Source organism: Balaenoptera acutorostrata, chromosome 8 (assembly GCF_949987535.1).
Source record: "Balaenoptera acutorostrata chromosome 8, mBalAcu1.1, whole genome shotgun sequence".
In the NCBI taxonomy this organism is placed as follows: Eukaryota; Metazoa; Chordata; class Mammalia; order Artiodactyla; family Balaenopteridae; genus Balaenoptera; species Balaenoptera acutorostrata.
The window spans coordinates 90,438,726-90,461,701 of NC_080071.1; the positions used below are offsets into that span (position 1 = coordinate 90,438,726).

At 52.2% G+C, this 22,976-nt stretch overlaps 1 protein-coding gene across 9 annotated transcripts in view; it reads left to right on the forward strand.

Moving 5' to 3' along the window:
* AGAP1 (ArfGAP with GTPase domain, ankyrin repeat and PH domain 1) overlaps window positions 1-22,405 on the forward strand; it is a 551,312-nt gene extending 528,907 nt beyond the window's left edge. For all 9 annotated transcript variants that reach the window (XM_007184760.2, XM_007184762.2, XM_007184768.3 and 6 more), the window contains 2 exons: window positions 11,574-11,829; window positions 14,365-22,405. In XM_007184760.2, the coding sequence (XP_007184822.2) occupies window positions 11,574-11,829; window positions 14,365-14,568 (460 nt within the window). In that variant the 3' untranslated portion in view covers window positions 14,569-22,405. The remainder of the gene's footprint in view (window positions 1-11,573; window positions 11,830-14,364) is intronic.
* The last annotated feature ends 571 nt before the right edge of the window (window positions 22,406-22,976 follow it).

Here is a 22,976-nt window from a genome sequence, read left to right on the forward strand (position 1 = left end):
CCTTTTTTCTAATGTTGAACTACAGAAACATCCAGTGTGTGTGTGGCTTCTGCAGCTTAGCTAGGGTTACTATGTAAAACTACACACTCAATTTGCAAACTAACTCACAAACTTAATTTATCAGACTAGCTTTGCACGTAACAATAAAGGCGTCTGTGCTAAAATTCTAACGAGATGACCTGTGTCTGTGAGTGGAAATGACAAGGAGGAAGCAGAGAGACAAGAAGAGAGTCTGTGAGTGGAGGAGGGGTGCTATGGCCATGTTTCCCCTTAACTTCCTATGTCTTCTTGTCTTATTTTACGATAGATTAGAAAATAGGGGGAAATCGTGAAAACTTCAAAATAAAAAATATTTTCAATAAAAATATTGAAAATAAAAACCATTGAAAATTTTAAAAATTGAAAAAAATGTTGAAAATATTTCAGCTGCTTCTGGAACAATCTGATGTTCTGCCTTTTTTTTGTTTTTTTTTTAAATTTTATTTATTTATTTATTTATGGCTGTGTTGGGTCTTCGTTTCTGTGTGAGGGCTTTCTCTAGTTGCGGCAAGTGGGGACCACTCTTCATCGCGGTGCGCGGGCCTCTCACCATCGTGGCCTCTCCCGTTGCGGAGCACAGGCTCCAGACGCGCAGGCTCAGCAATTGTGGCTCACGGGCTTAGTCGCTCTGCGGCACGTGGGATATTCCCAGACCAGGGCTCGAACCCGTGTCCCCTGCATTGGCAGGCAGACTCTCAACCACTGCGCCACCAGGGAAGCCCGTTCTGCCTTTTTCTACTGGCATAACCTGCTTCCGAAAATGATTCCCCTAAGAGTTAGACTTTCTCTAAATTGCTCTCAGCGCCCCCACTCTGCTTCCTCCCCACTCCACCTGCCGCCTACACCGGCCTCTGGGTTCCCTGTCCACTGCCCCCAGCTCTGTCCGTTGCACCCGGAAGACAGCCCTCCACCCCTGCCCTGCCTTCCCTTGACCCATACCCACCTTTTCTAACGTGGTGGCCTCCTGAGCGGACAGTTACAGGGTTGACACGGGTGGGCTCTGGGGGCTGTGATTCCAGGGACCGCAAATAAATGCAGCAGGTTCTTTCATTCTGGAACGAATTTCCCATGAGCGGAGCCTGGGAAAGCAGTGCAGGGCGCTCGCAGCAGGCCAGTGGGTGAGGGAGACTCTCCGGGCCGCTCGCCGGGGCAGTGATGCCACCTCTGGGGGTCACGGTGCTGGTGGCAGCAGGACAGCATCCAGTGGAGAGGCCCCTCGGCTGCATCTCTGCCTCGTCTGGGAGTGGCCCGAGGTTGAGCTGGTCCCGAACAAGGTGGTTGAAAGCTATGAGTCAGTGGCTGCCCTCGGTGCTACTCGATGTACAGATGTTATTTGTCCAGACGGAAAGCTCAGCGGAGGCGTTCCGTTGCACAGACCCGGTAAGTGGGGGGACGTCTGGCCCGACTGTGCGGGGCTCACCCAGTCCCAGGGGGGCAGCGAGCACCTTCCATCCATCATTTACCTCCCAAGCGGATGCTCCGGGGGGCCTTGAACTTCAGAACCTTCAGCCTCTCCAGAGGGGAAACCGAGGTCACGGAGAGGATGAGTGCAGCCCCGCTCCCCGAAAGGCCCAGGTCTCTTTTCCCCTGCGAGCACCAGCACATCGCAGACACCTAACAGGTTGTGGAACTTGAGCCGGGTTTTGTGCATTAATTCGTCTAATGCCTCCTCACGTCCAGGCCAGTGCGAGCCGGTGACCCAGCCTGACATCTCCTTTATTCCTGCTTTGAGGTTCCGAAGCAAAATCCTCCTAGGTTGCCTCAGATCTTTAGAGGGGTGGTGTTGCATTTGCGTCACTGCTTGTATCCTGGGATATATTCCCACTCAGCCCGGTCAGGTTCCAAACAGGCAAGTGCTGGGAGATGCCCGGTGCTCATGACAACAAAGCCACGCGGGCCCCAGGCCTCCACCGGGACCTCGGACTAAGGTGTGGGGGGAGACCAGCGCCCTTACCCTCACCTTCTGGGACGGCGCGGGGCCTCCACCTGAGCACAGACTCTCGCGCCTGGGCTGTCGGGGCCGGAATCTGCCCACCCGCCCCCGGCCCCTGCTACCTGGCCCACTTCACTGTGACTCGCCGAAGTAATAAGCCTAATGCAGTTGACTTTATTTAATTAATAATGATCCTGTTCTGTTCCTCCGAGCTCATAAAGCACCCTGCAGGTTGGCAAAAACACTCATAATATTGATCCGAAGTCAGGCAGGATGTTTATTTTGTCTTTGCCCGGTGAGCATAAATCCTTGTTCATTGCCTCCTGCTCTCTGCATGTGGGATTTACAGTGGCCAGTTCCTTAAAAGCTTTTGGTAATTAAGGAATAAATAGCCATCAGTCTTTGTTGGCTGCCCTCCCCCATCCCGAGGCCGGCCCCCTTGGCAACGCGGCCGGGGGAGAAAGCATGCGTGCCGGGGCTCGCAGTGGGCCGGGGTCTTCCCCTGCAGAGAGAGGAAGCCCCTCTGTTTTCCTAACATATTGTTCCAGCCCCCTCTACCATGCCTCCCCTCCCAGTTCCTGTTTTGCTTGAGGCCGAAAGACGCTTGGGAAATTCCTTGCTGCTAGCTAGCGCTTTCTTTCCTCTTCCTGGCCTCTTGGGTCACCGTTTAAAGCTGTGCAGGTCTCCTCCAGTTTCTCCTCCTCATCCCTGAGGACATTCCTCCACTCCGGTATACTTTGCTACAAAATCTCCTTTGAAATCACTGTTGCGAGACTTCCCTAGAGGTCCAGTGCTTAAGGCTCCACGCTTCCAATGCAGGGGTTCGATCCCTGGTCAGGGAACTAAGATCCCACATGCCGCGCGGGGCGGCCAAATAAATAAATAAAGTCACTATTGAAAAATCCTTTCCCACCCCGTGAGGGGGAAAGAAAAAAGATGTTTCTGGAAGGAGCAGTGTGATAAGCACCGAAAAAGTTCTTGGTCTTGTAACATTTGGGAGGAGGGTCTCCCATCAAAATGAACACATTAGACTTGACACTGAGGGGGCTTTTGGGAAAGGCCATTCCTGCCCAGCGTCTTCGCCAGAGAAAGCCTCGTTTGTGGAGATGGGAAGGCTGACCACTCCTCACGTCACCCCAAAATATCATCCATCCTGCCTCCACGATGGGCCCCTTGAGGACCCAGGGAACGTCTGGTCATGGCTCCCGGGTCTGCTCCTGGGGACCACAGAACAGTGCTGAAAGCCAATCAGAAGCATTGTGGTTATTTGCTAAAATGGTCTTTGCTGGGAATCCAGCGCATTAACCTTGTTACCCTTGGCCGCCTGCTGGGCCCTCCCTGCCAGACCCCGAACACAGCTGGTGGCAGCCGAGTGTGTCTGCATCCTTGTGGCCCTCCAGTGGACAGAGGAGGGGCCACCGACACATCAAGACGGCGTTTCTCTAAGGGGGGTGGCCCGGGTCTCGTGCTGCTCCAACTCAGCCTCAGCTTTCCCGAAGGGTCTGTGAGACCCGCCCTGCCCTTTGCTCCTCGCTGACAGCACGCATTTGCGGTGCTCCAGTGACATCATGGCCACCAACGGGGACAGGTGCCCCCCGGGACCCGGCTGCCTAGAGAGGCTGCTGTCCTGAGCGCTGGCATCTGCACTGGCTTCCGTTCCACTCAGTCTCCCCCACACACATTGGTGATTTCCTTTCTCTTCATTCTGCATTTATTGTTATTCCCAAATAATTTTGGTAAGAAAAACAATGGGAGAGAAAAACCCTCCCTCCCGCTGATCTAGACAGGTTGTCTAGATCCGCACTCTCCTCTGCAAGGATGGAGAAGTTCTAGATCCAGTCATAGAGACGCTCTAGATCGTCTGCACTGCCCGAGACAGCCGCCGCCAGCCCTGGCGTCACTGAGTACTTTACCTGTGTGACGCGTCTAAAGGAGCGGGACTTGTTGTTTTATCTGGATTAATTTAAACACCTGTGCGTGGCTCATGCTGCCCCCAGGGTGGTACAGCTCTAGATTCTCCAAAGCGACGCACACTTGACCCATCACCACGTGGTGAGATGGTTGAAGAGAACGGACGGGTGGAGTGCTGGGGACTCAGCTGGAATCCCACAACCCAGGCGATGCCCTTCCAGATGGGATCAAGTTTCCTTATTTGGGAGGTGGCAGAGCCCGGAGGAAGAGCTCAGGCAGTGACCACCGGGGACAGTCGCTCGGCCGTCATGGGTCGGGGACCCAGCAAGACCTTCTTCACCTTCTAAAATGTGGGGGAATGATGGCAGGACCTACCCCACCAGGTGTTGTCAGAATGAAACCAGATAATTACTCGGCCCAGCGGCTAACATATCAGAAGGACTTAATAAACCTTAGCTCTGAAGCTACTGGGGATTTTCCTAGTGTGTGTAACGGAGTCCAGCTATTTTACCAGCGACCTGTCCATGGTCGATCACCGCATGCCCATTTCCTGGCTCATGCCGAATGGTAAATAAAGGTCAAGGAAGGATGAGAAAGGCTTAAAGTTTACTATAAAACTGCAAACAGAGATTGACATATACACAGTACTATACATAAAACAGATAACTAATAAGGACCTACGATATAGCACAGGGAACTCTACTCAGTACTCTGTAATGACCTATATGGGATAAGAATCTAAAAAGGAGTGGATATGGGTATATGCATAATGGATTCACTGTGCTGTACACCTGAAACTAACACAACACTGTAAATCAACTGTACTCCAATAAAAATTAAAAAAAAAAAAAAGAAAGAAAGAAAAATACCTAAACTGCCCCCCCCCCACGCCCGCCAAAAAAACAGCAAACATTGTTGAGGACAACATCCTAGTCAACTCACATGGCCAAGGCATCCCGCTGCGGCTTTTCTGCTCACTGGGCTAAGAAGGCACTGGTCCCCGTATCAGGCAGGCTGAAGTGCTAGGGACACCCAACCCTTCCTGTGACACCCTTCAGTTACTTGAGGGCAGATGAACCCTCACAATGGGTTGCTGTCTTTGTCCCCACTGTAATCAGGTACAGTGCTGTCACGTGGCTGGTCTTGCCCCAGTGGCATCCTTGGCTCCTGGCTGCCCGCAGACCTCACCTGGCTCGCCACTGACCCACGTGTTTCCCCAGAGCTGAGCACCACAGTGGTCGTCCAGCGCCTGGCACAGCGGCCCTCGCCCCAGGACTGGCCCCCGGGACTCACGATGGAACCCAGCCCAGCCCACACGTGGGTCGTGGCCACAGAGATTGGAATGAAGCTCTACTTCCCCACAACCCTGAACTCCCACGTTTTCTTCTGCAAACGTAAATGCTCATTTCTGACCCCTCATCTTCTCTTCTCGACACTAACCTTGATTCTGTCATGGTCTGAGCTAGCCGTCCTCGACGGGTGAGCGTCACCTGGTTTATGTTAATCGGCCCCGGGAGCTGCTGACACCACAGTGGACGGGAGGGGACCAGAGTCAGCCTCGCTCACATTCAGGCACGCGTGGACTAGAAAGCCCTCCCGCCCTCTCCGTCCGGTCCCCACGGGCTGGGAGAGCCCAACATCTGTCCTTCTCCAGAGAGGAGCTGCAGCTGGTCCGCAGGCCGGTCTTGAAGCCCAGCGCCGTCTAGGGGCCTGATCCCCAGTCCCCAGCTGGGGCCGCGTCCATCCACAGCCCTGTCAGCCTGGATGCTGTGGGATTCCTCAGGTCTTGGCATCCGGCCGTCCTAATTCAAAAAAGGAAAAGCCGTGTCCGTCAATTCCAGACTCCACCCTTTTCCCCATCTTCTGAAGCTTGCCACAGAAATGACCCATCGGGGCTTCCCTGGTGGCGTAGTGGTTGAGACTCTGCCTGCCAATGCAGGGGACACGGGTTCGAGCCCTGGTCTGGGAAGATCCCACATGCCGCGGAGCAACTGGGCCCGTGAGCCACAACTACTGAGCCTGCGCGTCTGGAGCCTGTGCTCTGCAACAAGAGAGGCCGCGATAGTGAGAGGCCCGCGCACCGCGATGAAGAGTGGCCCCCACTTGCCGCAACTAGAGAAAGCCCTCGCACAGAAATGAAGACCCAACACAGCCAAAAATAAATAAATAAATAAATAAAAATAAGATAAGGTACAGCTTACTTTAAAAAAAAAAAAAAATGACCCATCTCTTTTCCTGAAGCCTTTCCTTTATGTCATGATTTCCCAAAACATGGCCACAATTCTGCTGTCACACATGCATGGTGTTCAGCATTTGACATGTAGGTCACTCGTGAGAACATGGAGGGTGTTCCGGGGTCAGGAATCGTCAGCAAAGCCGGTCACTGTTGTCACCATCGTCACCGGCACCAGCAGCACCATCACAGTAAGCGCTCCTGCGGCTTGCAGGCGGCACCTCCTCAGTGGGGCCTCACAGTATTTACTGGTGCTGGCAGTTGATTCCATTTGGCAGGCACTAAATCTGTGGGTTGCAGGTGAGATCTGCCCCAGGGATCACCTTTGGTGGAGCCTTGGCCGAGTCAACACCCCTCAAGGTCAAGTGCGGCAAAGCCTCATCTGTCCGGCTGCAGGCCTAGCAGACCAGCTGAGCCCGGCAGACCCCACAGGACCCTGGACTCACAGCTTCCGAGACCTGGGCCCCAGGCTCACACCCCAGGCGGTCTCCTGGGCCCAGAGGGCATGAATGGCTACCTAGAAAGGGTTTCATCTTAGTCAAGAAGGAGAGAAAATATTTACTATTGTGCCTTCGATTGTATCTTGTCTTTCTCTTTGGGGGGATTGGGTTGGCGTCTTTCTTCTGATTAGTGGCCCGTTCTCTCATTTTCCCTGGTCCCGTGCAGTTGATTTATTTAAAGGTGTGTCAGCACAGGGCTCAAATGAGGAGCCGGGCCTCCTCCTTTCTGCTGATGGCCAGCCGTGCCAATAATTCATTTTTTAGCTCATTAGCTAACGGAGGCTGTGAGCCGCGGGCCTCCAGGGGACTGGAATGAGGTGAGGTGATCTACTGCCAGCTACGCTGCTCTTGAACTGGCCTTCCTTGGGGAAGAAGAAAGGCTGGGCCGAGACAAGCCGGGAATCCCAGAAGCAAGATTGGGACGTCAGAGTCACCATTAGGGTATCTGTGCTTTGGCATCATGGTTTCTTGGGGCGAATGGTTTTAAACAGAATATTCTCGCAGAAAAGGAATCATTGTCAGAGTATCCATCTTTCACACGGTAACTGTTGGCACAGAAGCCAAGTGGAAACAATGGACCATGTGGCTGTCCAGTGTATTAGTCAGACCAGCTGCCATAACAAAATACCATAGACGGGGGTAGAGGAGGTGGAGGGGTTAAATAATAGAAGTTTATTTTCTCACAGCTCCAGAGGCTGAAAGTCCAAGGTCAGGGTGTCTGCAGGGTTGGTTTCTGTTGAGGCCTCTTCCTGGCCTGCAGACCCACCTACCGGCTGTGTCCTCTCCTCTGTGCACGAGGAGAAAGAGTTCCCAGCTGTCTCTTCCCCTTCTTATACGGACCAGGACCGTGACCTCAGTCAACCTCGATTACTTCCTAAATGCTCTGTCTTCAAATACAGTCACATTGGGTGGGGTAGGGCTTCAGCACATGAATTGGGGGGGGGGGGGGGGGGCACAGTTCAGTCCATAACATCCAGGAAGGCTTTAGATGCCTCAAGGCCACGGGCAGAGGCCAACCAGACTTGGCCCCAGTGGTCCTGACAGCTATGGGGTCGTTTGAATTTGCTGAGCGCCCCTCACCCCAGTGTCTCAGGTCCTTCTGCACCCTGAAGGGGGAGCCCCACAGGACACCCATGGGTTTGTCAAGGCCTCTGGCCAGGGTCCCCTCGCCCACCCAGCGGGAGCGTCAGGCCCCACCCCCCTGCCACCAACACCACCTCGTCACCCGCGCCACCCCCATGGTGAGCGCTTGTGTGCATGACAGCAGTGCGAATCTTGAGAGATGTTATTCTCTTCAAGCATCACGACACCCACGGCTGCCATTTGTCAGGTGACCACTGTGCACGGCCAGCACATCATCCGAACACGTGACTTCAAATTCCAAAACCACCTTGCCTGCTGTAGACATCACTGTGCCCGTTTTACAGGTGAGGAAACGAGGCCCCAAGCAGTGACTGAAGTTGCAAAAGTCTGCACCACAAAGAAGAACAAAGCAAGCACATAAACGCCAGCCTCTCCAAGGCCGAAAACCGCAGCCTTTTAGCTCAACGTGGATTCTCTTCTCCCTCCCTCTGGCCGCTGCAGGAAGCATGCAGAATTAAGCTTTCCTCCTAGTTTGTTAGCGTGGACACTGACCACAGGACATAGGCTGTAACTAATATTAAGTGCGGATGCACGCATGGGGGTTGCTGAATTAGCTCCCACAAAACGGAAACGTTCCCGAATCCCCTGTTCCTTCCAGCTGGATTTCAGCTGTGGAGAAGCAGCACGCCTGACACAGCCTCAAGGCCCAGTGGTCTGCCTTCCTTTGCTCTCCGGCCTCCTGGTGTCTGAAAAAAAAACACTGAAACATCACCGTCCTGCAGGACCCAGAAGCCGGCATTGAATGCTTATTTTTAAATAACACAAGAAGTTTTGGTGAAGAGCCGTGGTCCTGTCAGATAATAAAAACCATGCACTGAACAGATCTGGGGGCGCCCTTGGTGGAGGTGAGGGGCCATGTGGACGTGGGGCTGGGAGAGGTGGACCCCAACGAGAAGGCTGCCCAGAGGCTTTCACTGGTTTTGTCTCCTTGCAGCATCGCTTGGGGACGGTTCCCAGTATCAAGCCTGTTTTCTGTATTTGAGTTGTTGGAGGTTCTGAAACCCTTACAAATAATCATCACCCCGCTCCAAGCCAAGGAAGCCCAAGCCCCAGGCCCTTCTCCCTGTTCCTCATTTGACATACATAATCTCAGAGTCTTCCTCTTAAAGAAGTCTCCCCAAATGGTATGTGTTTTCAGCCCCACGATACCTGGACCCGCCTTTATTACGTATTGCGAACGACACTGATTTTTAAAAGCAAAGAACAGCTTAAATGCACTCATCATTCAGACACGTGTCGAGTTCAGTGAATTCAGGTGAGCTTGGGGTGGGGCGTTCCCCAAGAGAACACACTGACCACGGCAGAGGAGCTAGAAGCTGGGGGTCTGACCTCGTTCTTTGGCTGGGGTCTTCGAATATTAAAAAGAAAATGGAATAATTGCAGTTAGGACTATAGCTACCATGTTCCGTCCTCTGGTTTATCCCTGAATGACTTGGCAATGAGTATTAAAATCAACCGGAGCGGAGTAAAAGAGGTCTGATTTTAATGCCTACCAAAAAATGAGAATTAGCAGATTGGAACTTGAAAATCTGGCTGTATCTCCCCCACTACTGTCCCTTTTCATTTAATTCACGTTTTGCTCTTCGGCGATTTATGAAATGCATCAACATATGTTTAATACATTTTAAATAAGGTTTTTAAATAACACGAAAAGCACGGCCCATCCTGGGGGTTTTTTGTCTTTCACCTCTTCCGGTATTTCCAAGGTGTTGCCGGCGCTTTTGTGCTTGTGTTTTGGCCCAAGTCAGGGATGGTGTGCAGCCGGCCTCCGAGCTGCGGGCGCTGGTGTGAGTTCTCGGCTGCAGCCACGTGCTCGTCCTGGAAATCGCCTAATGAAAAGGGTCGGGGGTCGCTCGGGGGTCCCTCGTATGGACCAGGAAGTGAAGCAAAACTAATCCAGATTTACTCCTGGAAGAAAATGTTTGCCTAAGTATTTAGAAACAGATTAGGGCTAACCCGACACTAGATCACCAGGAGCAATGTAAACACGGGTAAAAGGTGTAAACAGGGCCTTTATTCTGTACTTGGAAAGGAAAAATGTCACGGGTAACGAGTTTTCTTTCTCCAGTCTAGCGGAGGCCCCAGGTGATTCCTCTGTGTGGTTTGTAGCTATGTACCCTCCTGACTCCCCCGGAGAAAATGCTGAGTTTTAGGAGAGGGCAATTGTGGATCAGTGTATATGTATGTCTCTGGGGGTGATTACAGTCACTTCTTATCTCTAGGGCTTCTGTTTCTTCTTTCATCAGCCTCATCAAAGAGCATCCGTCCGGGGACTTCCCTGGCGGTCCCAGTGGTTAAGGCTTTGCCTTCCACTGCAGGGGGTGCAGGTTCAATCCCTGGTGGGGGAGCTAGGATCCCACATGCCTCGCGGCCATAAAGCAGAAGCAATATTGTAACAAATTCAATAAAGACTTTTTAAAAATTGTCCACATAAAAAAAAAAAAAGCGTCTGTCCGGCCTAAGGTCCCCCACCCCACTCCGCCTACCCCCCTCCCTGCCCCGGCCTCATTCTGTTCCCAGACTCTCTCATTTCAAGAGCTACTTGTGAAATCTCACTTCTGTCTTTTGCATTTCCCCCCACACACTTTTTTTCCCCCTAGCAGTGCTGCAGTCTTGAGGATTACTGAGTTGTTTTCAGTGGTTTTCACCTTTATTAGAAGAGGCAACACCCAAATCCACCATTAGCGGCCCAAGTGCAGGAGTAGACAGTCCAGGGTCTTCTCCTTCCGGTCAATATGAACACACCTTGCTGTTGGTTTCTTCTTCTCTCTTTCTTCAGCTCCTCTTCCCATCCTGCCCCCTCCTCCCTTCCCCAGCCCTCCTTCCAGATGTCTCAGGCAACATCCTGTCCTCTCTGGGCCCCAGAGAGGGGGCCTGTTGTCACTCCCACCCCGCTGGGGTCGTGCTCCTGGGGGAGGGGCACCAGCTGCCACGCTCATTGTGCCTCACACCTTCCCTCCCCATGTCCTCCTGCCCTCTGCACCCTAACCCACCTGCCTGGCCTCCTAGGCTGGGCCCCAGCCCACTTTCCCTCGAAAACCCACCCGGCTGCTCTTTGTGTTGAAGGAGTTGTTGACGCCCTCACCGAGGCTCCCCCAGGTATCCCGAGAGCTAACAGAGTCGAGCAGGGTCACTTGCATCTCTTTTCCCCATTGGATTCGCTGCCTTTTCATATGTGGTCTGTAGCAACATTTTCTTCTACGGGAGTGTGTATAAGACCCCCGAGCTCACACACACCCGCTCCCCGGCCGATGAGGTTGAGAACTAAGCCCTCGAGGTCACACCAGGTGGGAGAGCCCGCCGGCCACCCTGCCCCCTGGACTCCAGCCACGTGGTCTGTAATCCTGGCTCTGACTGTGGCTGCTTGAAGTGGATCGGGCCTCCGGGCCTGTGGCATCCATCCTGCGTTGGGCGGGACCCCGGGCAGCAGGGTGATTCTTCTGGGGCCACAAAAAGCGCAAGAACTCCCATGAGAGCTCAAGGCCGATCCCTGGTTCTCACACCTTAGGGCGTCAGAATCCCCTGCAGGGCTGGTTAGAACACATCCCAGGGGTTCTGATTCTGGGGACTGGGACGGGGCCTGAGAACCTGCATCTCTAACAGGTGCCCAGCTGGTGCTCCTGGTGGGGACCCACTTTGTACACTGTAGGGGAGCCTTTCCCCGGAGGGGGGCTTCCTGGTGCCGGGTGAAGACACTTGTCACCGCCCCCTGGACGCCTCCGGACCACGCACCACACGGTGGTCGCTGGGCAGAGGGGTGCAGCCTCGGTTCTCCCACGCAATCGTGACCTCGCCTGTCTGGTGACTCTTGCAGGGAAGAGAAGGAGCGGTGGATCCGGGCCAAGTACGAGCAGAAGCTCTTCCTGGCCCCGCTGTCGTGCACGGAGCTGTCCCTGGGCCAGCACCTGCTGCGGGCCACCGCCGACGAGGACCTGCGGATGGTCATCTTGCTGCTGGCGCATGGCTCCCGGGACGAAGTGAACGAGACCTGCGGGGAGGGGGACGGCCGCACGGCACTGCACCTGGCCTGCCGGAAGGGCAATGTGGTCCTGGCCCAGCTCCTCATCTGGGTAGGTTGCCCACGTGCCCTCGGCTGGGAGCCGAGTCGCGGCGGGCACTTAGCGCTGCTCCGCGGGCATCATTCCGGGAGAAGGCTATCATTGCCCGCCTGGAAGTGGGAAGCATTAGTAATAGGGAATTTAGGATTTGGGGTGGGGGGCTCCCTTTCAGCCCAGCTGTGTGAGGGCACACACAGAGCACCAGTTTAAAAGGGAGGAATGAAGTCTCCTTACGCGGGCACAGTGGTCCACTTTGCACAGCATTTGCTAGCGTTTCTGCCGAGTTCATCTTTGGGATGACCCCCCCCCCCCGCCCTTGGGTCAAGCATAGTTGGTGATGTCGCTCTTGTTGCTTTTACAAAAAACTCCCTTCATCATTTTGTGGGGAAGGGGTGGAGAGGGAGGATATAAACTGAACGGTTTATGTGGTTTTCCCGTTGCCACACCTTTGGATTTTTCGTTCACATAACACAAAAATGCTGGACCCTAGACTTTGAGATTTGATGTGGTCGGAGTTTGTCAAAGGGCTTCTTCTGGACTCTTCCGATTAATTTCCACTGGGGAAAGTTATCTTTTTAATCTCTATTGAAGCATTTGCCACGCAGCTTGAATGGGGAGAAGAAAGGGAGAAAATGACAGTGCCAGCCAGGAGCTGCTTCTGAGAAGCCCACACCTGCTGCCTGGCCACTGCCTACATGCCTTTGGGGTCCTCGGCCACAGCAGGTCCCCATTCGAAGGGTGGCAGAAAGCTGCCCATTGAGAGGGTCCTGGGTAGGGAGGGGAGGTGTGTGCTCACCAGTAGTGGGACACTGTGCAGAGGTGGGTCATCTGCTGGGGGCTCTTCTGTTCCCAACCCCAGGGGCAGGCGATGGGTCTGTCCAGCACAGCTGAGAACGATGCCAGTTTCTACATATTTTTACCTGACTCTCGGGATGGGTGTGATGGGAGAATTAGATACACAGATATCAGAATCACTCAACGTTCAGCTTCATGTTAGCAGTTGCATATGAGTCTGCTGGGTCTGCCCTGACAAAACACTACAGACTCTGGGGGATTAAACAACAGAAATTTATTTTCTCACAGTTCTGGAGGCCAGAAGTCCAAGTCCAAGGTCAAGGTGAGGGCAGGGTCTTTTTTCCCTGAGGCCTCTCTCCTTGGCTTGCAGACTTCTCTCTGTGTCCTCACAGGGCCTTTCCTCTGTGTGCACATGCATCCCTGCTGTCTTTTTCTCTTCTTATAAGGACACAGGTCATATTCGATTAGGGCCCCACCCATATGACCTCAGTTAACCTTAATGACCTCTTTAAAGGCCCTATCTCCAAATACAGGCACATTCCTATGTTGGGACTTCAACATATAAAGTTTGGGGGAACACAGTTAGTTCCATTAACAAATTGCATGCCATCTTTCCCCCTCAAATTGGCCAAGAGTTCCTTTAATGCTAATGCTTCCTGAAGACGAGAGATGAGACTCCCATCCATGGTGGTGGAAGAAGTGGACATCGGTCCACCCTTTCTCGAGAGCAAGAAGCTTCAAAATATTTGTGTAATTTAATCTCGTATTACCCCCTCTAGTCATCACTCTGACAATCAGAGATCCTGAGAAAGATTCAATGCGAGGATGTACACCACAGCACTATTTAGACCAATGACAACTTTAAAACACTACGTGTAGGGACTTCCTGGTGGTCCAGTGGGTGAGACTCCACGCTCCCAATGCAGGGGGCCTGGGTTCAGTCCCTGGTCAGGATTCTATCCCCACATCCATGCCATAACTAAGAGTCCGCATGCCGCAACCAAAAGAAAAAAGATCCTGCATGCCACAACGAAGACCCGGCACAGCCAAAATAAATAAATAATTTTTAAAAAAATAATAAAAAAAAATAAAACACAATGTGTAGCTACCGAGGACAGAGTAACTGAGTTATGTTCATACAGAGGAATATTCTATGGCTATTATATGTCATGCTTTTGAATAACTTTTAATGATCTGAGAAAATGATCAGAGCACCAAGTTCAGTAAAAAAAAAAAAAAAGATACCAATTATTTGTGCAAGTTTTATCTCAGTTATTCATATATGCGTTTAGATTCAAAGAAAAACCATTAGAAGGAAATCCGCTGAAAGATTAACCAAGATTATCTCTGAATAGCGAGATTATACGTGATTTTTTTCTTCTTGTGCTCTTATGTATTACCTATGTATTTCCTACAATGAAAATGAATCGCCTGTGAGATCAAAAGAGTGATCGTTTTTTGTGTTTATAATTGGAAAGTCAAAATAGAAATAGCAAAACTAGAGTTATCCTTGGTCCGTTTCTATTGCACAGGGGAGGGGCTTTTCGATGCAAAAAGCACATTCTTTTCTGAAAAGAATACACCTGGCGGGGGTAAGGGGGATGGGGGCAGGGACACTGGACGCTGGTCTCCCCCGCGGGTTCCCGGGAGCGCGTCCTGGGGTCCGCATCTGCCCCAGCTGCCTGCGGGGTTGAACAAGGCGCCCTGTCCCCTCCCTCCCGTGAGCCTAATGCGGTTCTGTTGCCTCCGCAGTACGGGGTGGACGTGATGGCCCGCGACGCGCACGGGAACACGGCGCTGGCCTACGCGCGGCAGGCCTCCAGCCAGGAGTGCGCCGACGTCCTGCTGCAGTACGGCTGCCCCGACGAGCGCTTCGTGCTCATGGCCACCCCCAACCTGTCCAGGAAGAACAATAACCGGAACAACAGCGGCGGCAGGGTGCCCACCATCATCTGAGGACCGGCGGTGCCCGCAGCCTCCCGCGCGCCCTCAGGGATCACGCCACGTGAGTCCCGTCGCGTCCCCTCACTCCTCCTGGTGGTCCCCAGCCAACCCCCCACGCCTCCACCCCCCCTCACGCCAAGCGAAATCACAAAACCCGGATGGGTCCTCAAGGGGCGAAGAGGAGGCCCGGAGGCTGCAGCATTGATTCCTTTGCATAAACTCCCCTGATCAACACACAGGAGCGACCGGCGGGCCTGGGTTCGTGATGGTAGCACACGGCGCGGACCCTGGTCCTGGTCCCTCCGGTGGCCGGGAGACAGAGCGTGGCACAAGGGGCGGGACATGGGGGAGGGGAGGCGCGCAGCCAGGAGAAGGGGTAACTCTCCTTAACTGGCAGTTCAGGACATCAGTACATTTCACCTCTACCAGACGGAACACTTGGGTTTCATCTCTTCTCCGAGGAGCTTGACGGCATAAATCAGAAGCAAGCAGAGTTTGTCAGGTTTGAAGCCCCTATGATGGTATGTGTCAAATCAGTTGTAGCTAATCTGTCCAGGGAGAATACTGGCTTCATTACACTCGTATAGTTGAGTTCTTCCAGCATTACCGCTGTTTAATAGAACATGATTAGTCATCACCGAGAAGAAAGCATATTAGCCAAGGAGGTAGTTACACAGCACGCTCTGATGATTGCCACGATGTGATTGCAATACTCTTAGAAGCATCATATTATCCCAGACATGTTCTTTCAAGCCCTTGGAGCCCTCCTTTCTAAATTCACTGTCATAATTTAGTATCTGTTTAATTTTTCAGTCCAAAGAGAGGAAATCAGTTGCCGAGTATTATTTGACTACAGTCTCCTTGGCGCAAAAACAAAATGGAAAAAATAAATAAGAGTGACTTGGAAGTTCAAAAGGAAATCACGAATTCAGCTAACAACAGCATTTTGAGCACATTTAGTGAACTAAGTAAATGCGTAAAAGGCTATTTTTGCCCAAACCTGAGAGATAGTTTGTGTCCTTTTGCCAAGGTGGGTGTCTTGGGTCTCAGACACTCTGGGGCCGTGTTGCCCAAGTCACACAGGCTTCTGTATTCTGTCTTTAGATGAGATGTGTTGAAAATCTATTTGAATAAAAGAAGTTCATAAATATGCATTGATTTCTGTACAGACAACTGGCACCTCTGTTAATTTATAAATTGAACTGGATGTGAACTAATAATATGCAACTAGTTGAGATAAGAGGGTTACAGATCATTGTACACGGGAAATATTCCCAGCAGTAAACACTTCCATTAATGTGATATACAGCTTCTAAAAAGGAGCATATCAGAATAAGATGGTGGTACAATTTGCTTATTAAAATCAAGACGGGGGGGATAAAAGCATATTAGAGGGGGAAAGAGGCATGTGATTCCTTGTTACTGGAAAGCACGATTTAGATCTGACCCTACTTTTGCCCACCCAGAGGAACAGGCTGTGGCAAGGCAGGGGGTGACTTTCCAAATCCCAGACCCGGGCGTTTTGCAGAGGTCCATCCTGACCGCCGCTGCCGATTTGGGAGCACAGACTGACTCATGAAACGCCCTGAGACTTTTTTTTTTTTTTTTGCCTGGTGGCCAGGCCCATCATTTTAGTACATCGCCCGATTTGCCGTCGTCATGGTTTCTGGCTGCTTCAGACTTCGGCCACCTTCAGCGTGGTGGCCAAACATAGTAAACCAGATCGTGACACCTTAGGTGAAAAAGAAAAGGGGGCAACTGTGCCTTGAGCCCTTTGGCAGTATGACGGGGGAGAGGACGTCACCTTGAAGGATGGCATGGGACTGATGTAGCACAGAAACATAGGGCCACGTTCACCCTGCCGCCTCCGGGGAAGTTCCTTGCTCTCGTATATTAAACCTTCTATTTTGTAAGAGTTTTTCCTCTTCTTTCACTTTTTTAAAAAAAAATTAAAGTAGGTGGGGAAAAAATAAAGCTTTACACAGTTTCTACCTGGGTCAGTGTTTCATGGGCATTTCTAACCTTGATGCAGCTCAGTGGAACTCGGCGGTTTCCCAGGATAACAGGTGCGGAAGCCTCCAGCCTGGGAGCCTTGACAACAGGTCCATAATCCCTCCACCCGATTTTTAATTCTGTTTCATCGCTGTGTGGTTATTTTAAATGTGAATAGAGGAAAAAAGAAAGTCCTTCCTGTTTTTGAAGAACGCATTACTCTTCTAATCCAGCCACGCACATTGGCCTCCCCGTTAGCGTAGACGTTATGTAGTGAACGCAGATAGAGTATAAACGAAATTCTTAAATTATTTCATTGTAGTTAATTCCCACTGTAGGAATGCTTTATCACAGTGAAGCCTTCTTTTGAAAAGAAACGGAATTCCTTGTAAGGCTTCTCTTTGGGATGTATATGAGTGTGTACAGATTATTATATGTGTTTATAATATAATATTTTCCCAGATGACTTCTTTTTTCACTTAGCCTTTCACGACCTGAATGCTAGACTGGTTTCTTCCCTTCCCTCCCTCCAGCGCTGGGACTAAACTGATTCCTCCTTAGAAAACTCGACCCCTCTCCTGCTATTTTTAGCGATATTGATCTGCTGCAGGGGGCAGCCTGCTTTCTCGAGCCTGAGTTTTGGCAACAGAGAAAAGGCGGTAGTGGGTTTCAAGGGTTTTCTTTTAAAATAAAGGTGACCGGCGGCTCGTCTGTTTGTATGTCAGTGTCAAACTAGAAGTCCTTTCTTTGCTGACAACGCTCTCATTGCCATCTTAAAGCCTTACTAACACCAAGGCCGGAGAAGCAAGGACCCAGGGCCAGTGTTAGAAATAACCAGTTGAGGAAGGGGGGTCCAGTTTTCATAGTTTATTTCCATGTAAGTTCAGGGACATGACAGTGACACAGGAAGCCACCACTGCAGAAGCCACGTAACCTTTTCTATTCAGAATTCGAATTTTTCCTTGACGAGAAACCCACTGGCTGGGGAAGGCATGTGATAAGGCGGCCACTCGTGAGGGCACCTGCACAGGTGAGCTGGGTGTATTGCAGACCTCTCTGGATTTCTCTTGTGGCCCAGAGAACCCTGCGGAGAAAGGAGCCTTGATTCTGACGGTGCATGGGTGGACCTCGAGTTCTGGGGTGGACAGACAGATGGTTTACCAAGCCAGGGTCCCAGGTTCCTTCCGTCTCCGGTCTTCCCAGGAGATGAGCAGTCGAGGGTGAGTGAGTGACGTTACTGCCATGAGTCTTCGGTCCCATAAGCAGGTACAGTTTCCTGTCCCCCAGGAAGCCCACCCTATGTGGAATCATCCCAGAAAGGAGGTGAGGGCAGCGGGTGCTTGCTGACCGCTGGGCTGACGGGTGCAGGAAAGCAGCTCTTCCTGAATTACTCTGGCCTGGAATCCTTAAAGCCGCACCTTTCCTGCAGGGCCACGAGCCCAGGCTGTGGCCCTTGTAGCACCGGTGCAGGGCCGTGCACTTCTGCCCCCTCCTCTGAGGTTTTGTGCCGCCTGATGCGGTCCGCTTGGACCCAGCCTCGGCCTCCAGCATCGGCTCCGGGCCTCCCAGTTTGGTGCCACCTGAACACATTCAGGCTCATTCCCCACATTTGCAAAAGAGCTCTCACTACTTCACTAGGGAACAATAGTCCAACAAGAAAGGCAGCCCTGGGGCCGAGCAGACCTGGGTTCACCTGGCCTTGCCATCCCATCCAGCTTCCCAGGGTCCTTCCTCAGCTGTGAAACCCTGTGGCCTTGCAGGGTGTGGTGACGTTTAGACCAGTGTGGTAAATGCCAGCCCGATGCCCAGCCAGGGGCGGGGTGCTCAGGAGAACAGAACGTGGATGGGACGGGGCCAAGAGCACCAGCCGGGAAACCTGCCCCGAGCCAGTGCCCTGCGGGGTCAGTGGCGGCCAGCTTGCCAGCCCCTCCCGTCGAGGCTCTGACCCTCCTCTGTCTCTGCTGAGCCCGTGGTCGTCAGTGGGAGCGAGGCTCTCCGAGGACCCTGCACCCGGGCAGCCCCTCCCCCAGGGATGTCCCCACACTGCCCCCTCCCCGTCGCGTCAGCCCACTTACCGCCATGCGCCCTCCAGCCTGAGTCTGAGTTTGATTTTCTAGAGGACGGAAGGGTGAGTGTCCCCCTCAGGCCCTTCACTCCCGCTGCTTCTGGCCGAGACCACCCTTCACTCTCCCACACCCTCTGCTGTGTTGTCGATCCCAAGGCCTCTGTCCTTCAGACGCCTCCTCCGGCACTGAGAGGCCCCCTGGACACACTCGCGTTTGGGGCCCGTTGAGTGTCCTTTTCCTGCTTCCTCTTTAAAACCAGAGCTTCTTGCAGGCACCCTAAGCTGGCAGGGTGTGGCTTGAGGCTCCAGGGCCCCCTTCTCTCTCCCTCTCTCTCTCTCTCTCTCTCTGTCCCTCATTGAGCTGCTGTGGCCGGTCAGTGAGCTGTCTTCTCTCTCAAGAGTGACAGTGACCTTGTCCTGGGCCTGCCCTTGGTGGTACCATCTTCCTCCTTGGGAGTGGCCATTGGCTCCTGCCCAATCCCCGGCCTGAGCTGTGCTCACGGGTGACATGGGCCCCAGTGGCTCCAACCCTGCCAGTCCTTTCTCTTTGCATTTAGAATGTTCTGGAAGCAAGGGGGGAGGGGCAATCCACATTCCCACCTGGGGGGCTCGGAAGCCTTGCTGCAATGTAGGTCCTCAGTGAGTAAAGTAGGGTCAGATCTCAAAAACTGCTCAGGAGGCACAGATGATTGGAAAGCAAATCCGTCACCTCTGGACGGGCTGCTTCCCTCCCTCACATCCTCTCTGTCAGGTGCCCCGCAAGGTCATCGCGACTTTCCTGGAGCTCCCCTGGACTGTATTTATGTCCTTCAAGCAAACAAACTGAAGAGCCGTCAGGAAGGAGCTCAGATAGAAACGTGCTGAAGATACACATCTTTCTTTCCCAGGAAATATGATTTATTTCTAACTGTCCCTTTACACGTGGGTTTCACACGCTGTGAAGTCGTGTCTTGGAGTGATTTTCACCCCCATCCTTCACCAAAAAGCTAAATAAGGGCCTTTGGCATCGAGACTTGCATTTTTCTCTTGTAGCCATGATTTAGACATGTTTCTTTTTTGGATTCCCCAAGTGGCTGTCCTCGGGAAGCCCTGTGGTCAGTGGGTCTTCGGTGCGGGCTCCGCCCCGGCCAGGCCAGGGCCCCCAGGTGTGGGCAGGGGGCCCGGATACACACCTGGCCTGCCCCTGCTCTGCTCTGTGCCCTGTGCTGACAGGTCCTTTGTCATTCACGTTTCTAAATCAGCTTGCCTTTCAGTCAAGACATCACATTCCTTCCAGTTAATGCGGACGAGAGAAGCGGGGTGGGCTGATCACTTGGGGTAGATGAAACAGTGCTCAGACTTTCAGTTCCATCACTGCCAGGAAGTAGTCACTGGAACCCAAGGTGCTGTGACGTCTGAGAGAGAGAAATGTTGCCACACAGGGTCAGAACCTCCACGTTGGACGTTCAGCCACCTAAGACGTGATCATCCCCAAACCACAGATTTTCTCCCCCTTAGAAAAGAAATGCTGTCCTAAAATAGATTTTTTTTAAAATATGAATAAATTCCCTGTCTCATTTTGGATGTCTGCTGCTTTTTAAACATAGATTGACACTTTTTTCCGGTTGGCTTTTTCAGTTTGGGTCTGAGTTGAAATTAGAGGACATTTCATCAGCAGGGGATTCTGTAAAACGAAAAAGTCTGTTTTTAATCTGTGATTTTTTTTCAAAGCCTAGATTTTAGAAGTATTTCTGTTTCACCAGTGTAGCAAGCACCCTCCCCAAAGCAAGGGTGCAGTGACCATGAACTTGAAAACCTCTCCTTAAGGCATTTCACTTATGAGGTGGTGTTTTTGTTGACAGCATTTGGTTTGGGGGTTTGCGCCTTTTTGGTAAAAGTGTCCTTATCTGAGGCCCTCAACCCATCCAGAAAAAGGCCTTCAGTGCCGGGGAGAGGGCAGGGTTGGGGCAGGCGTGCCCAGCAGAGACCCAAGGTGGCTCTAAAGGCTGCAGGTGTACGAGCATGAACCTGCCCCATTAAAAGGACAGGATCGCTGGCTTCCAGACACTGCGCGACACCCGGCTCCCAGCAGGCGCCGGCTGTGCGCAAGGAGAGGCAAGGTGGCTGCATGAGAGACAGGTGGGCTTGAGGCTTGTCTTGTGTTGGGCCTGGCTGTGGCATCTGTAGAGAAGGACCCCCGAGGGTCGTGATCAAGGCGTAAGAGAGATCCTCGCCTGTCCGATTGCGATTAGGACTCATCCAGATTTCAGTGTCGGTGAGCATTCCCTGACCTTCAGCTTTTGAGATGCAGATGAAAGAAAGGAACCAAACAAGATGTGAGAGGGCTGGAGAGTCTTTGGAATGGAGCAAACCCCCTTAACACACCCGCTGTCGGGAACAGTCGCCCCTAAATCAGATTATGCCCCCGTCTCCCTAGTGCCGGACGGCATCCACGCCGTCCCGGAAGCTAATGTCTGAGCTGGTTCAAATACTCTTGTAATAAGGAGACTCTGCCCATCCCCTAGAAGCTCATACTCAGAACTGGCTCGTGGAAATTAAAGGTGTGTCAGGGGCTGGATGAAGGACGTCCCGGGTCTCCCCACCCCTGTAACGACGCCTGTGTTAGAAACCCTGGGTGCCTGGCTTCGTGCAAAGACCTTGGTGAGCAGCCCAGCTGGGGACACGGCACTCAGCTCTGCACCTGACGGTCCACTGAGTCGCCTGGGGAAAAGGTACCTCCCGCCTGGGAGGACAGAGGCTGGACCCAGGGTGCCGTGAGCTGGGGACAAGCCAGGGAGTTAGCTTTTATTGCTCATGTGAGCCCATCACGCACCGCTCAGCCCCCCGGTCCCACCCACGGGGTCCCAGCAGCTTTCCCACCAGGACTGTTAACGCGTGCACTGGTGGACCTGAGTGAGGGTCAGAGCCGTTCTGTGGTGCACAGGCCGTGGGTAGGTACCCTTAGAAACTGCTGTATGGCTGTTCACGCATCTTGGTCTTAGAAATAATGCCTTCTCCCAACCTTCAAAACCAGCACGGTTTCTCTCCTCCGACTGAGTTTTTGTGTCTAAAATTTATCAAATTCTTGGGGCTGCTGCCCCTGCCCTGGTTTGAGTGCCCGTGTGCTGGCGATGCCGTGTGCACTTGATCAAAGGCGCTCTGCCGAGCCCCGGAAGGACCGGGCTGGCGGCCCAGGGAAGGGCTGGAATTCGGCCACACCAGCCACAGGCATTGCCACGTGGGTCCTAGGGTGTGGCTTCCTGCCCCAGACAAGCCCCACTCTCCTGTCCCTGACTTGGAACTGGGTTCTCATCTTGCCACTGGGTGTGTTTCTGAAAGGGAAGCCTGAGCAGGTCAAAGGTGATGACTGAGAGGCATTTTTAGGAGGGAATAGGGAAGGCCGCGCCTCGGCACATTTTAGCACATTTCTCTGTTCTGTAAATAGCCGTGTATAGAAGATGGAAGAGTAGCCTGGGGTTTATCCAGAGATGGGTTTTTTTTTTTTTTTTGGTTGTTTTTATATTACCTCATTCAGCAAGTTTGTTTCACAATGACTCAATGATGCTTTATTTATATTGTTTGTACTGTAATTAAAACCATTGACAGACATTTCACTTGGCTTGTTATTTCATATGATCTTGTTTTGATTAAATATGCCAGTTTGTATTTTCCTGCCTTGGGATTTTTTTGTGTCAGCTGTACAGTATTCTAAGGGGACAAAAAAAAAGAAAAAGAAAAATGTGTAAAGTAATGGAGAGAGGTGGCTATAGTGTAGAGGCCTCTTTCTAATAAAGAAATGGAAATATGTCTAAACCGCTTCCGTGGAGGTTTTTCTTGGGGTGTTTTTTAGGGGGGCGGGGAGGGGAAGGCATTTTTTGTCATGATTAATTGGGTCTCTATTCCCAGGTCAGTGCTTACGGAAGGGATTCTGCTAGGCCCAGGCAGCCCCGTGCATGAGCACACTGGCCCAAGGTGCTACAGTCATGGCAAGAGGGAAAAAACAAGGAGCAGCTCTTCTGACTTATTTACAAGAAATTCCAAGAGGCCCTGGTTCCTCCAGCCAGGGATCACCTGGGCCCAGAAGTTCTGATACATCAGATGCTTCAGATGTATCTTTCCACTGGACCCACAGTGCCCCAGATATGTGATAAGGACTCAGCAGTGGCTAGAAAATAAACCCATTCCAGGACGATGTTATTACTAATATTATTAAAATGTTCTCATGCAAAATAACATCCTATCTTTATCCCCCAATTCAGAAAAGTATAAAGAAGGTAAGACTCACCCAAAATGCCACCACCCGGACGTCACCACGGTTAGTGATTGGAGCACCTTCCAGACTCTTCTCTCTACAGACAGACGGATGGCTTTCCAACCCCCGGTC